Raw genomic sequence first — 16,516 nt, forward strand, 5'->3', positions numbered from 1 at the left:
ACAGGGTGGGTCCCGCCATGCAGTAGCTGCCATGAGCCCAAAAAAGCTTCCACTTTACCTTGTGTTTTATAATAATAATAGCTTTATTTTTATAGCACTTATCCAGACAAGGTTACAGAGTGCTTCACAAGCATTCATGGAAAAAAAAAGAACTAAAATAAAAGGTATTCAATTAATTTCAATTTTAAGCACCAAATTATAAAATAATAATACCTTAAATATATGAATTATTATTATATATTATATTAATATATTATATTAATTCACACCCAGTAATTTTGTATCTTGGCTGACAGATAAATACTTCTTGATCGAAGAGTCACTGTGAACTAAGATAATAAATCTAAATTAAAACTAAAAAGATGAAAATAAACAGCAGCAAATAATGATTTATGAGGTAATAAGTAAAACATTAAATTGCATTGATTTATTTCATAATAGTTTTATTTCTTATTCATGCCTTTTTTAAAGAAAGAATTGCAGCTTGTGTTTCTAATAAAGGTTTGCAAGGGACAAAAAAAAAAGAAAAGGTTGGCCTACGTAATCATTCCCCTTATTGATTGGCTGTGAGCAACGTCTGTCAAGTTCTCATTTCCGGTGTGCTCTGTTGCTTAGTTACAGCCCCTGTGCGCTATGTCCGTCCTGTAAACAGAAGCTACTCAGATGCTTCGTTTAAATGTGTGCGGATATAAATGGTCCGAGTGATTGGTAGTCTCTGAAACCGCTCGTTCGGAGCCATGGCAGCTATAAAAGACGGAGAGTACACGGCCACCATCTACAAGCTGGTGAGAATACTGTGTGAGCGGAGGTTAGCTGCCTAGCTCAGTGTTGAACGAAGTTAGCGGTAACCAAACTGCGTCCACACATGTGATATTTTAGTGTTTCTTGCTTATTGAAACAATACACACAACATATAAGACTTTAGCAGGATTTAGTTTGAACTGCATGTACATTCGGCGTGGACATAACACAACCATCATCAAGTCGTTAGGTAGTAATTCAATCTGTCTGTCAAGTATGTCTAATTTAATCAAATCATGAAACTTTACTCCGTTAAATGAACACAAAGTTGTTTAAATCAGATCTGATCCAGCTTAGCGCATAACTTCATCTAAACTGCATATCAACAGTGATCTGATGTCAGGAGTGTTTACATTTCACATTCATAATTGAGGGGATTGCAATGATTGATCATTTCTGCCCATTCTCTTGTTACTTTTAGATTAAAGATGGCCATTATTTAGAGGCAATTCACATCCTAAACGGCCAGCTTCAAAAACATTCCAAGGTAAGTGTGGGATAACATTTTTCATTTGTAAAATGTACTGTATAACACAATCCAATACAATTGTATTAATGCCATATGTTAAGTCAAAAACAAGTTGCAAACATGGACTGACAAACATCCACAAAACGACTTCAGCACTTTCTAGAGCTAACACCTCTGCCAAGGTCCAGCACTTCCCTCGAATTGAATTAAGCTGTAGCAAATTTCACACACTCATAGAAATCAGTCCGCCAAATGTGCCTGTTTAGTTTGTTTTAAATCAAGATCCATGAATTATTATCTGGTAAATCAATGAAAATGTCAAAAACTGCCCTATCTAGAAAGAGAAAGAAGTGTCATGGATTTCCACCCCTTTCTCCAGATCTCGCAAAAAACGAACAAGGGTGAAAACATAACCTCTTGGCGGAGGTATATTCTCAACAATAAGAGCTGCTCAATTGCATTGAGCTGTTAATATATGTTTCAAAGATCCACAGTTCTCTTATAAAGTCACATAATTGTCTTAAATTGTAATCATACTTTTTCATCAACATATCTCTATTAACAATTACGTATTCATATATATTTTACATTTAACTCCCCCGTCATCTGAACTGTTATCCTACTTTGCAATCAACAACAGTTAAAACAGCCAATTAATGGATTAGTACCAGTTATTCTGGCATCTTCAAAATGAATCAAGATGAATCAGTATAGTAGTGGCAACTTTGTGATCATAATACAAAGACATCACGTTGAGCCTTCAGGATATTTGTATTACAGTTTATTTTCAGACAAATGCTAAATCAAATAATTAAGAAAATAACAGTAACATTCATCAAAAAGGAATATTAGTTGCTTTTTTTGTTCAAACAACCACCTTTTGGTGCTGATTTATATTTAATTTTGAGAGGTTTTAGTGCTATGACAACAGCATACATCCTGGTTTACAGTCGATATTTTATGAAGGCTGGTCTGTATCTCTCTCTTACTTTATGTCCTAGTCCAGGGCAGCTCTGTCTCTGCTGGGCTACTGCTACTATCACATCCAGGAATTCCTCAACGCTGCAGAGTGCTATGAGCAGCTCACGCAGCTGCACCCAGAGGTGGAGGAGTACAAGGTGTACTACACACAGTCCCTCTACAAAGCTGGTGCTTATCCTGAGGCGAATAAGGCTTCCTTCGTACTGGACAACACCAGCAGTCACACCAAGGTACAACTCACACACACACGTTTGTACATACTTCTATCTTAGTCAGGACACTCATTGTCATAATACATTCCCTAGCCCTTTACTCTAACCTCAACCATAAGATCTAAATGCCTAACCCAAACCCTAACCTAACCCTAACCCTAAAACCAAGTCTTAACACTGTAATAGCCCATTAAAAATAGGTCAGAAATTGAGGACCGGCCAAAATGCCCTTACTTTCCCAAAATGTCCTCACCCTGTAGGTTGTAAGCTTAAAGTGGTCCTCACAAATATATTTGTACAAGAGCACACACACATACTCACACACAAAGCAAGTAAAGGTCATTAACACCTACTTCCATGTTAGCCGATGGGAGCTGGACCAAACTAAAAAAGTCTTAGTAAACATTAAATACATTTTTCATTCGGCTGGACTTAGGGTTAGGGTACGACTGGCTCCAAATAATTTCATTGGCGCAAGATGGTGGCACTCATATATTTTGGCTTCAGTTTTTGGGTGTGTCAATAATCTTTATATCCAGTCTGAGGTTTGGCCAAGTTGTACAATCACTGTTTCAGATTTACAGTACAAGAGCAACACAAATTTATTTACATGTTTCCCTTTGTTTCCTTCATCACTGCTCAAAAGCAAACAAAGAAAACAAATGCATATGGACCAGAAATGTTCAACAAATGAAAAAAAAACAAGCAAAATTTTGCATAACTGTGAAGCCGTTTTTATTATCAGCAGTCAAAATAACAGTCTTTAATTGGAATTCGGTTAATTTTGTCAATTTGATTATGCCATGTCCACAGAAGACGTAAGACTGTTGTGAAAAGAGTTCAAGGACATTGATTATGGATGAGAGAATTGAATCAGAGTCAGACGTTGTTACTGCTTCATTTTACTTTGAGAGTCAACCCAGTGCACGGCTCATGTCATTTCCCTGTTTCACCTTCAGTTCATCCTCACTCTCTCTTGACCACTCCCTCTCTCTCTGGCACAGATGGTCAAGCTTCAAGCGTGCATCAAATATTGTGAGGAGGATTATTCTGCTTCCAAGGTAACTAGCTCGCACACATCATCTGTTAATACATGCATACATACACACCATTCAGAATGGAGGCAGGTTCATTACTACCAGCAACCAAACACACACTGATAGCACAACTACTGTAAATGCAGCTGTGTGTGTGTGTCTGTTTGTGTGCACAGTCCCTGTTGGAGCAGCTTCCCCAGGACGACCCAGACTACATCCACAATATAGGCTGTTTGCTTTACCAGGATGGAAAGTATGAGGAGGCCTGCAAGAAGATCATGTCAGCTATGCAAGTTGTGGGATACGTGCCAGGTAGTTTTCCAAAGACACACACGAGTACACACACTTAATTCAGGGGCTGCATCGTTCAGAGGACCCGGTTAACGCAGCTGACTTAGACTCCGTCCTTTATCGACAGCGTAGACTGCGTCAGCTGAATGAAATGAGACGGTCTGGTCTTCTTATTGCATCATCAGCTTCGGTTCTTTGGTTTATTGAAAACGAACATGTTTTTTTAACATGTGTACAAATAGCTGCCATTAGTTGCCAACATTCATCAGGCTTCTTTCCATGGCAAAGATGAACCTTTTAGTTTTGTTCAGTTTTGTGAGGAATGTATTCTTTTTTTCATAAGTTACTCCAGTATGTGTTATTTTTAAATGTCTTATTCTTTTTTGTGTGTGTTAATCAAGGTTTCTTTGTCTGTCTTCTTGTCCTCTCCCTCAGCGTTGTCCTACAACGTCGCTCTGTGTTTCTACAGCCTGAAGAACTATGCTCAGGCCCTCAAACACATAGGAGAGATCATAGAACGAGGCATGAGGGAACATCCAGGTAGTAACACATCACAGTGGCACTGTCATTATCTCATCTGTGTCACCTAGATCAACCACATCAGTCTGTTTCAGTCACAATATTTGATCAAAAGTCTTGGTTTGTCTGTCCACCAGAGCTAAGCGTTGGGATGACAACTGAAGGCATTGATGTCCACAGTGTGGGCAACACCCTGGTGCTGCAACAGACGGCCCTGATCGAAGCTTTTAACCTCAAAGCTGCCATCGAATATCAGCTGAAGAACTGTAAGAACCTCAGTCAGTGGCATTCAAACTGAGAGATGAAGGGAGGGATGAATAGTTGTTACTTACTACTTTACAACTGTTTTTAAGAAAGTGTTTACCTCCATGGAGACAATCTAATATTTTTGTTGCCCAGCCAAGCTTCACAATATTTATCATTACCAAAATAGCCTATTATCTTCAAAAGCAGAGTTCCCCTCTTTCGTTTCCTCCACCGTCTGACACGTTCTCAGAGCAACACCAGCAGCACAGTCTGCACAGAGACAAGACAGGATAGTAAAAGTGCCCGAGGCCATCTGAGCCCAGGTTATAGGGAAGATCCATAGACTGTAAATAAAGATGGACGCCATGACAGCTTCCAAAAGCAAACCCAAAGCGTCTCAATCACCCCTTGGTGGCCGGCTGCAGTATAGGTCATAAACCCTGTCTCCTCCCTGTTAGCAGATGAGACATGGACCAAACTAAAACATCCAAGTACACGTTAAATTCATTTATTTTAGGTAGTTCTTATCACACCAATGTATGTTCATGTTGCTGATACTTTTGGTTTACTCTTGCCATAACTAAACCACTTATTGCAACAAATGTAAATACAGTTTGGCTTAGAGATGAACAGTGATGATCAGTGAGGTGGGTGTCATATTTGAATAGACTGCCTTGATTTGAGAATGGCTGTGATAAGCCCCACACATTTCCTTTAAGAGGAAAGGTGCCTGACTGAATGGACTACAATCCGCTGGTTGTCAGTGGATTGTAACTGGGTAACGTCTGTGTCCTGCATTAACTAAAGCAAAGCATTTATTTTATTGTGTCAAAAATGATGGAGACGTCATGATTGACAACTGAGACTAACTTGCGATTAGTACATTTTGTGTCTATTCTCTGACTCCAAATGAGATCAGAGGCCAAAGTCCATCTTTATGTATAGTAAAGAAATGTAGGGGTTACCACTATGGAACAGAGACAGCAAACAACAAATCAACAATCTGGAAAACAATAACTGTCACACCATGAAGGAGACTCTTTTGTGAAAACTCCGTTAAACAAAAGGACAATGAATTTTGGAGAAACACATATGGAGCTCCACAGAGCTGATCGTAATCATGATCATAATCATAGTTAATCTCTTTTCTGTTCTGTTTCATTTCTAGTGGTCTGTAATGTTCTGCTTTCTCCTCTGTTATGTTTTCATGTCGACTGGTGCAGTGAAGAGAGCCCAGGAGTCTCTGACAGATATGCCCCCCAGAGCCGAAGAGGTAACCCTCACCTGTGTGTGTGCGTCTGTATCTGATAAGAGAAACTAATTAGAATAGAGACATAGACTTACATGGAGGTGATGATGATAGTTTATTGTCTTCCAACTGTCTCATTAAATTATTGTACAGATGAGACACTGTCGTGGGTCCAGTCTGCATCACAGTTATGGCTAAGCGTTTTAACTTGGGAGAAGGTTTACAACTAGTGCCCCCTAGTGAAATGTAGTAATGCATTTGTCCTGTCAGTATCAGGATGGAAACATAAGTAGCAACAAATAAAATGAATTAATGATTTCTCCTCTAATTTACTAACATTTCACACATGAAATACTAGAGACTGTTCCTGTTTTTACAAAGTTTTCATTTAAAAACTGCTCCCTTTTAAAAAGAACCTGTTTTGTCTAATTTTCTAATTTCTAATTTACAGAGGCATGAAACATACTGTATGTTATTTATACTCTTATTTGTGTTTTGTCAGGAGCTGGACCCAGTGACGCTCCACAACCAGGCTCTGGTGAACATGGACATGAAGCCATCAGAGGGTTTTGAGAAGTTGGCCTTCCTGCTGCAGCAGCCCTCCTTCCCCCCCGTCACTTTTGGAAACCTGCTGCTGCTTTACTGCAAACACGAGGTACACAGCAGGTGGCGCTGTATCTGGAAGGTGCACTGAACCCAGTGATTCAATGAACATGTGTGGCTTCCTCGAGACTGTATTATCTGTGTTCTCTTATAAGAGAATCCTTTAGATATGGAGTTTGGCTTCAATCCTACATCCCTGTTCATACTTGAATTAAAAGCAATTCAGTTTTTTTGAATGGTGCTAAATCCAAACAGATTATCTCAAAGCTCTTAACATAGTGAGGTTAAGCCTTGACGATAATATATAGAGAAAAACCAACAGTTTCCACAAAATAACACTTGGTGACAGTGGAGAGAAAAAAAGGAGTTGTTAGAGAGGGTGTGGGTGCTGCCGTGTTACACATCATGCTAGGAAAGGAGGCATAACAAAAGATCTTATTGAGGCAAAATAGAACGTTTACACACCTTAAAAAGTCTGAACCAAGCTCAATGTCTTTGTTACATTGTTCAAATTTGATACAGTTAGTTTTGGTTGCACATTGTAATTCAGGCAACACTCTTATTTAAAATTTAAAATGTTGTAGTATTATTACCAGCATCGCCAACTTCAGGAGCACTACACGACACTATTGTTCAAACGTCCTCGTTGTTCAAACATTGTATCATCGGTTGTGAAGACTACAAGCAATCCTGTGAGCCGCTTCTGCTTGGATCTTGTCTTCTATTGGTCTCAATATCCTGCAATTGGTCTGAAAGTCCGAGCTGTCCTAAAAATGTGTTCATACCGTTAAAGAAATGACCATGGTTCAGATTGATCTGGACTGAGACTACATCAGTCCGAGGAACCTATCTTACATGTTATTTTAGTTTCAACTAAACTGAAAAGTCTGAAGACAAAAAACGTATGTGTGTAGGAGCCCTGAGTGGTGTCTTAGTTTTAAATGTTTTAAACGTTTTTTATAGCACAGTTATACATATGTTGTTCATGTTTTTGACTTTTCTTACCCTGAATAAAAGTATTTGGCAACTACTTAACCAACAACTCCACATAGTTAACTTTATACCAGGTTTGTAATACTGAATATTGATAGTACAGGTCTTCATGACAGTGAATTATCAGCGCCCTCTGTGTGCTACACGAGGGACCATGTCAACATTTTCCACCACTCTGTAACAATTAACATTAACAGTATTTTTAAAAAGATTTGCCCTTGTAGTGTGATTCTCAGGGGAATGAGCTGAAAACACTCAGAGCGCCTCAGAGAGCTGTGGGTCTTAATGTCTCTGCATGGGTTCAATGTGTTTTCCTCCCTCAGTACTTTGACCTGGCGGCTGACGTCCTGGCAGAGAACGCCCATCTCACCTACAAGTTCCTGTCCCCAGTAAGTTTTAACAAAAATCTCCCTCAGTCCTGATCTACACAAATCATTTCTTCAACCCTCTGAACCCCCTCCCCCCCTCTGCCTCATTCTTGTAACAGTGGGTTTATTTATTTTCACTGCATCATGGAGTCCTGGAGGAAACGACGCAATCATGGCTAGAATTAGAGAGAACAGAAAACATTCTGTTTGTGCAGTCTAACATAGTTAAAGTTCTACAAACCATTAAAGTGAAGGATGAATGCTGACTTTGTTTAATAATTTGTTCTACGAAACATTTAAATAAATGAAATAATTACACACACACACATATGCATATATATATATATATATATGTGTTACCACCCTCCACGTACTGATCTATTTACATTTTTACGATCTCTATAAACACTGAATTTCTCGCAACTCTGCAGTATACTATTATCACATGCACTGTCGGAAAGTTTATTTTTGTTTTTACAGTTTCCTTGTGAATTATATATAAACACTGCCCAATCTTCCTCTCCTTTATAATCATGAACGTTTTCCAGTGACTGAATCCACATGAAAGCTGACAAAGCTGGGTTTTGTCCTTTTTCAGTACATGTATGAGTTTCTTGACGCCTTGTTGACCTGCCAGACAGCCCCAGAGGAGGTACAGTAAAGATAGTAGCAACTTTTAAATTAAAGCTGTGTTATTCAATATTGTTATTTTTACTGCTCAGTTGTGGTATTTTAATATCAATCAATAAAATCACAAATTTTCACATTTTGGTTTACGTTATTTGTCTGTTTCTTTCACAGGCGTTTAGGAAGTTTGACGAGATGAATGGCAAACTCACCGAGCAGCTGCGGAAATTGGCCAAGCAGGTTGTTTACTTTCTTCCTCCTCTTCCACTCTGAGCATTTGTGGTACTTTCATTATATATCTTTTATTTGTCATGTAGTGCACTGTACCTATATGTATGTTTAAATGGTATTCATTCAATTTTGAAGTGTTACATATCAAACATATGTCATATGCAAATACAGCTTTATCTGTCAGTTAATCCGTTTCCGTTTCAATAATAAGACATATTTTACTGTTACAGATTATATTGTTTTTGTTTTTATTCTCTAAGGTTCAGGAAGCCCGGCTGGCTCGAGATGATGAAGCACAGAAGAAAGCTCTGGCCGACTGCGAACAGATGCAGGAAAAGTGAGACACACACACACACACACACACACACACACACACTAAACTGTGAGGGCACTCAATCCTGCTCTGAGAGTGGTGAGAGAATCAACTCACTGCAATCGGGGGTGTGTGGCACTGATTGGCGGGGATTAAGCCCAGGTGTGGGGAGCCTTCATATACCCTGAGTCTCCTGTGCTGACTCATTGTCTCACCTTCAGAGGCAGTGAGAGGTTCTCCCTGTTGTAAGTGTGTCTGAAAACACACCACTAAGAATTTTGCCTGTAGTTTTCCCAGTGAATAAGTTGGTGCTGAAGAGCGGACAATTTTAGTTTTTAGTCAGCTGCTTGGCAGTGGTGGTTTTGTTAATCATTTGTGATGCATTGTTTCTTTAAGGAAGCCTGTAGTGGCTCTATACAATTTTGTTGTTTTGTTTTTTCCCCCATTTCCAATCTATCGCTACTGCGATTTTTGTGGTTATCCTGGGATAGCTTAGAGATACCCCTGGGTCTGCACCTGTGTCCCATCCCCGCCCCCCCCCCCCCTCCTTTCCTGACACTAAACAAAACCAAAAGTACTGTGTTCATGGAAGTATGGAAAGAAACACCATTACTCTTTACATATTATTATTCTCACTGTTAAATCAGCACTGTGCTACTTTTTTAGCTTGATTAAAGTAGGTTTGATAGTTCACTGACTCGGAATTAGGAGAATGGAGCTGCTTTTAGTCTTCAAACTTAAAGTCTATTCTTGCTGTATGTTACCTTGGTGAGGGGGTACAATCTCCTGTAGGAATTGAGTAACAGAATCAGATCCAGCAAGTTCAAGAGTAATACTGAACTATAGATCAGTTAACTGGACATAGAAGTCATGAAAAACAACACTATTCAGCCAGGAAACTTTTCAACTACTAGTTTGGTGCATTAGTTACAGCAGCAGCTTTTCTGGTTCTGGAAACCAGGAATCATGGGTAATATCCTCCTTAAATATATATATAATATATAATTATTGGAGAAATAGGAGAAACAGTTCACCATCAAAGCTGTTTTGTTTTGCTTAACTTACTTTTAAATTCACAGACTGAAAAGCAGATAAAAACTTTCTAGCAGCTTTTGTTTTTGATTGCCTGCATTTTTCAGTGTTTTCTACTGCATCTGTCCACGTAAATATTTCCTGCTCCATCATTCCCATCTTATCTCAGGTACATTGTGGTGCTGATGGCTCAGGCCAAGATCTACTGGAACCGGGAGAACTTCCAGATGGTGGAGAAGATTTTCCACAAGTCGGTGGAGGTTTGTAATGAGGAAGACACTTGGAAGTTGAACGTGGCCCACGTGCTCTTCATGCAGAACAAGTACAAGGACGCCATCGGCTTCTATGAGCCCATCGTCAAGAAGCACTATGATAATGTAAGTGCTCTCTGGATGGTTGATCACAAAGAAGTAAATAAATGGGTGTTTGGGGGCTTATAAGAGTCGTTCACCTGTCAGCACCACGGACATTCTGAGGTTGGGCTGAAATGTTGACAGTGTGACTCTCTGTGCAGGTGGAGCAGTGTAACATTCAGGAGTGTCTCTGCAAGTGCAAACCTTCGGTAAAAACAGAGACCAAACACCTCTGTTGTGTGTCTTCACATCTGTTTGGAGGATTTTCTGCTCTTGCAGTGTTTTGTGTGTTTTTTTTTTTTTTTTTCTTTGCAGTGGTGCTTCTGACATTTCTGGCAAAGGAAAATTTGGGCATTTGTTCAATTTCAGAATATTAAGTCACAGTTGACTTAGCTGAGGCTCCTAGAACTTTACTTTACTAATTTCTCTTCAACTCCTGAATTATTTAAACTTCCTGCGGTATTCCATGGTATATGAGGGTATATTCATGAGCACAGTATAATAAAGCATTTTGCATCCTAAAAGAGACACATGATGCTTTTTCAGTGTTTCTTATCTCAATTGTGTTAAACAGGCTTCTTTATGCCGGCGGCAGCCAGTGGCCGGAGGCATAATGTTCTTTGGTTTTCTATCTGTCTGTCCGTCAGTCCCATTTTTGTGAATGGGATAGCTCAATAATGGCTTAAAACATTCCCAAAAATTCAATTAGACTCAAGGATAAACTGATTAAATGTCAATGGTCAAAGTTCAAGGTCACTGCGACCACACTTTGAACATTTCTTGCCTTGTGAAAGTAACACCAGTTGTGTGGGCTGTCCTCTGAAATGTCAACAGTCGTTTTATTTTTATTTTATCTCCTGAAGTCCAAAATCCTTTGAAGGAATCTTAACGTAACCTGGATTTAACCAAGATTTCTAAAAGGTTCTGGTGCTGACAGGGCATGTTCAGTTAAGTAAACGGAGTGGCGTGAGCTCCAAAGTTATTATATACAGTTTAACAGTGTGTGTATGCATGCGTGTGTGTGTGTGTGTGCGCTCCGCTCTAGATCCTGAACGTGAGCGCTGTGGTCTTGGCCAACCTGTGTGTGTCCTACATCATGACGAGCCAGAATGAAGAGGTACGTTACAAAGAGGTTCATACAACAATGCTGTCCATTCCCTGTTAGTGTGTATACAACACTGTAGCACACAAACAGATTGTTCTCTGTAAAGGTTACGTTTACACAGAGATGTATTAGTATGTAAGTAAAATTGTACAGTATACATTAGTATAAACAGTATAAATTAGTTTCTCCTGTTTCCTCTTCTCGTTGCCTGATTTAACAGGCTGAGGAGTTGATGAGGAAGATTGAGAAAGAGGAGGAGCAGATTTCCTACGACGACCCTGACAAGAAGGTTTTCCACCTCTGCATCGTAAACCTGGTCATTGGGTGAGTTCCACTAATCATGCTGTCGGTATCATTATGTGTCGATCAGTGTTGATATTGTGATGGTGGCCACAAACATATGGACACTAAGAAGCATTAAAATAAGTTTGATTGATTGTGACTATAGAGGACAGAGGTCAATCAATCAATCAATCAAATCTTTGTTGTGTAGTCCACATTCCCTCTGCCCTCAACCCTCAGCAAGAGTAAGGAAAAACTACCATAAACCACCTCAGAGAGAGAAACATGTGAGTGATCCCTCTCTCAGGACAGACAGAAGTGCGACAGATACCGTGTGTAACAGGGCACATCAACATAATAACAATATTTAAAACATTGATGATAGTGTGTAACATAAATGGAGAGGTGTTTTTGAAAAGTGTTTATACAAAAAAAAAAAGTCTGACAAGGATGAACAGAGCAGTAATGACTATTGTAAATATAGAGGTGTAACACACTCATGCCACCGTGGATTCCTCGTCACAGAAGATGCAGGTCAGTAGTCGGTTAACTTAACTTTATTTCTTTTCACACACATATACACATGCATATCTCAGTTTTCGTTAGCTGGGCTTCTCCGGGTTGCCTCCAGCCTTTCCTCGTGTGTGTGTGTCGTGTCCCAGCACGCTACTGATGATATAAGGGGGGGAGAGAGTCTTTAGCCAACGCAGTACACCTGTACACAATCAGACTCTCTCCCTGGCACCAATCCCTGAGCCACCTGCCCACTCTCTCCCTCCTGCCACCGACACTAACCACCCCCCACTACCACAAGAGGTATTGCCAATAATAGACGTCTATGTGAGCAGGCATATTGTATATCTAGCTGCCATCACGATCCACAATGTGGCCGAGGCAACAATCATGGATCTGCAAACGACAAAGCACAAGGACTCCAGGGACATTCAGACCTGAACTTACTGGCCACTTGTGAGCGAATCACACAGGATGGATGTTAATACCAGGTCTGAACTGGGTCACAAGAGCCAACACTGATCACACCCACTATTTACAATAACTACACTTTACAGCACCACCCAGGTGGTCTCTCATTCAAGTATTAATCAGGCCCAACCTTGCTAGGCTTACGAGATCATAGGAGATGGGTATGTTCTGGATGGGGCGGCCGTGGAGGTAGAGCGGGTTCGTCCACTAACCAGAATGTCAGCAGTTTAGATTCCTGTCTCCCTCAACCTGCATTACAGTGTCCTCTGACAAGATACTTGCCCCTGAGGGCTGTGCCAGTAGTGTATGAATGATGTGTGATAGAGAAAGTGCTGCACATGAAAGCAGTGCATGAATGTGTGAACGAATGGTTGCATGGCAAATACTGTACTGTACAGCACTTTGAGTGGTCATCAAGACTAGTAAAGCACTCTATAAATACAGACCATTTACCTTTAGTACATTTTGTAAGTCCTAAATAAAATACACCAACATTACATATAGATGTGTTTATATTTTTGTATGAACATGTGCATATTTAATCTTTGTTATAATATGTGCATCATGATTGTATCAAATTTGATATAAGTCTTTTTTTTTGCAAACTCACATCTTTTATACTAGAACCTGATCCATTTATTGGTTGGCTGTAAAAAAAAATCTATGAGTCTAAAACATACATATCACTACAAGCATTTAGGTTTATGGTGATATAAAAACTCTTTTACAGAATATATGAAACAGAAAATTCAATTTTTATGACAACTGAAGCTACCTCAGGTTCCCTGGAGATTGAGGGTGATGTGAGGGGTGTTCAGCTGCATGATGAAACGTACCACTAGATGTCACTAAATTCTAAACACTGAACCTTTAAGTTAACTCCTCAGTTCTGTCTTCGTCAAGACATCTGCTTGAATTCCTGATCCTGCCCTGTTTTCCCTTTACAGTTTGAGTTTCACCCGTTTGTTTCCTTCTTTGCCTGCCCCTTAGTTTATTTCATTTATTTTCAATATATTCTGCTGCTTTGTTGATTGAATCCACCTCGCTCCTGCACTTGGGTCCCCCTGCTCACCAAATTCTAAAAGACTGAGGTTTCCAAGATCAAAAGTTAATCTCAAAGCCCAATAATCCAAGTTATTTTTATATTGTGGGTAACAGATTAAATTTAAATCCACTTCATTCTGAAACCTGTTGGAGGTAGATCATTATTAAAAAGAGGTTTTGGGATTTTGTCACAGTTTACTGAAATTGTGTTTCTCTTTCAGGACGCTGTACTGTGCCAAGGGAAACTACGACTTTGGCATCTCTCGTGTTATCAAGAGCTTGGAGCCGTACAATAAGAAGGTCAGCCAATTTATGAGTTGCATATTTTTTAAGTAAAGCTGTTTGGGTATTATTTTGCATGTTTCACAGGCTGAGTGATGCTTAGATATTAAAAATCAGTTCAGAATCACAACTGAAAGACAAATATTACTCGGTGTCAGTTACCATCAGCAGGAACTCTCTTGCCGAGGGTCTGCTCTGAGGTTCAGAGTCTCCTTTGATCTGGTCCAGTCTCAACAGCAGACTGTGGCTGCAGCTGAGTCCACTGAAAGTGCAGCTGAGAACACAAGCCGTCATCCTGCGTGTCTCCCTCTCCTCCTCACAATAAGCACCACCACAGAGTTGTGGAAGCAGAGAGTTGCTCTGGAATGTGAATCCTGGCGAGACGAGCAGTTGCGCCAACTTTTCACAACCTGGCCATTGTGTCTGAATTCGTGTTTTTTCAAATGCAAAAGGTTTTACAACTTTAAGGCTTAGAAACACAAAGAGTGGTTGATGAGTTGAAGAGTTGTTTTTATCATGAGTTAAGCTATGAGAAAGCCACGTGAGTTTAAAGTTTGTGTTTGTGTGTGTAGCTGGGGACGGACACATGGTTCTACGCCAAGCGTTGTTTCCTCTCTCTGCTGGAGAACATGTCCAAACACATGGTCATGCTGAGGGACGCTGTGGTGGAGGAGTGTATTCAGTTCCTGGAGCACTGTGAGGGTGAGCAGCATGTACACGAGCACACACACACATACACACACACATACACACACACACGAGCACGCGCACAGAAACGTCAGGCTCCATTTCTGTACCAAAGATCGAGTCCAATAGCGATCTCACTTGTGTTTCTGCATCTTGTGTGTGAATATACAGATGATGCATTTATTATCTGATTTTTAACAATGATGAACTCAGGGGTGTATATATAGTGTAAATGTTACAGTTACACTATATATACACTAGTTACACTATGTATAGTGAACTTAACTGAAGTGGCAGAAGTGAAAATGTTAATATAATATATATGAGTAAAAAGGATTATATGATATCTAGACACTTCTTATACGCTATATTTTAGCTTAATTTCTGCACAACAGGAGGAAGTGGAGAAGCATCGTCCATCTTTATTTACAGTCTATGATCACAAAATGCAGAATGTTCTGCCAATTCATGATCCTCAGAAGATAAACCCTTGTATGGATTAATCAGTCCAGCGCATTCATAATGTGGGTTTTATTATGTATTATTTAAACACTGCAGCATCTAGGAAGCAGTAGCAGGTCCACGTCTGGTCATGTTCAGTTTGAACTCATAATTCTCGCTTTTTGTTTGTCCAGTCTACGGGAAGGAAGTGCCGGCCATCATCGAGCAGCCTCTGGAGGAGATTCACATTCACATTGGCAAGAACACTGTCACCTACGAGGCTCGACTGCTCAAGGCGCTGTTCTATGATGTCATTGGCTGGAACAAGTGACTTCATTACAGGATGTCAAGAGTAATGACTGAGGTTTGATGATCCAAGAAACATGACTGACTGCAGCCAGAGATGGTATTTTGTCAATAAAGTCGACTCAAAGGATAATTAACCTGAAGCCAGAGACAATCAACACTACACACCTCAGGGGAAGCTTCTCTAATGAAGTGAGAGGGTGAGTTGAAGCAGAAGAGTCAAGAGAACAGACGTTAGGAGGTCTGGTTCAGTGATCTCAGCTCTTACAGTAATAGTCAGTAATACTCGCTGTGCAGAGTATCATGAGCTTCTTTTATTAGCGGTGTTTATTCTACATGAAATACATAAACACTTTGTTTCAAGTTCACCTACATACATTCATGATTCATGCATTTATCCTCTTTGGTGAGCGTGTTTTCTATAGTATACATAACATTATTATCAGTAACAAAAACATAAGGACAATAAAGATCGTTATATTTGAAATAAAAATCATTGCCCTGCAATCTTTTTCTGTGAAATAATGAATGTGTTTATTCACAGCTGTAGTAGATATAATAAACATGGATGTTCAATTTAGCCTTTTAATACTGTTAACTAACTGTTTCTTTTTCTGAAGAAGTGTTATAGAAAAGTCACAATCACCATTTTGTCTTTCAAAGGCCTCAGTATTCCAGTCCAATGGTCAAACAGCACCCGAGACCCCCTGATCCTATAATCTGACCCCTGACACACTGATCACTGAGCCCCTTATCTCACACCTTCCCAGTCTGTCTGTTTGTAACTCTTGGAAAACCATCAGTCGGACACTCGCCCTCTTTATACAATGACAACAAAATACCAACCAGGAGACAACCGCTGTTCCTGTTGTTTGTCACCATCAACAGAAACACAAACTAACACAGACAGCAGTGTGGTGATGATCAGAAAACCACGAAGACCACGTGAGCTGCTAAATCACCACTTTCTTCAGGCATCATTTGTGACATTAATTACATCCTTAGCTGTAGGAAGGAATGAGCACATAGATAATTAAACTTCTTGTTCATTATAATCATA

General features: G+C 39.8%; 1 protein-coding gene across 1 annotated transcript; it reads left to right on the plus strand.

Moving 5' to 3' along the window:
- The first annotated feature begins 593 nt into the window (after positions 1-593).
- On the plus strand, positions 594-16,045 carry ift70 (intraflagellar transport 70). Its single transcript, XM_069525146.1, has 19 exons — positions 594-785; positions 1,223-1,288; positions 2,272-2,481; positions 3,468-3,524; positions 3,677-3,812; positions 4,227-4,331; positions 4,448-4,576; positions 5,780-5,829; positions 6,308-6,460; positions 7,725-7,790; positions 8,368-8,421; positions 8,571-8,636; positions 8,888-8,964; positions 10,142-10,349; positions 11,371-11,442; positions 11,651-11,754; positions 13,962-14,040; positions 14,595-14,724; positions 15,345-16,045. The coding sequence occupies exons 1-19, from the start codon at positions 738-740 to the stop codon at positions 15,479-15,481; spliced, it is 1,947 nt and encodes a 648-aa protein (XP_069381247.1). The 5' UTR covers positions 594-737; the 3' UTR covers positions 15,482-16,045.
- The last annotated feature ends 471 nt before the right edge of the window (positions 16,046-16,516 follow it).

Source organism: Paralichthys olivaceus, chromosome 5 (genome assembly GCF_024713975.1).
Source record: "Paralichthys olivaceus isolate ysfri-2021 chromosome 5, ASM2471397v2, whole genome shotgun sequence".
Taxonomy (NCBI): Eukaryota; Metazoa; Chordata; class Actinopteri; order Pleuronectiformes; family Paralichthyidae; genus Paralichthys; species Paralichthys olivaceus.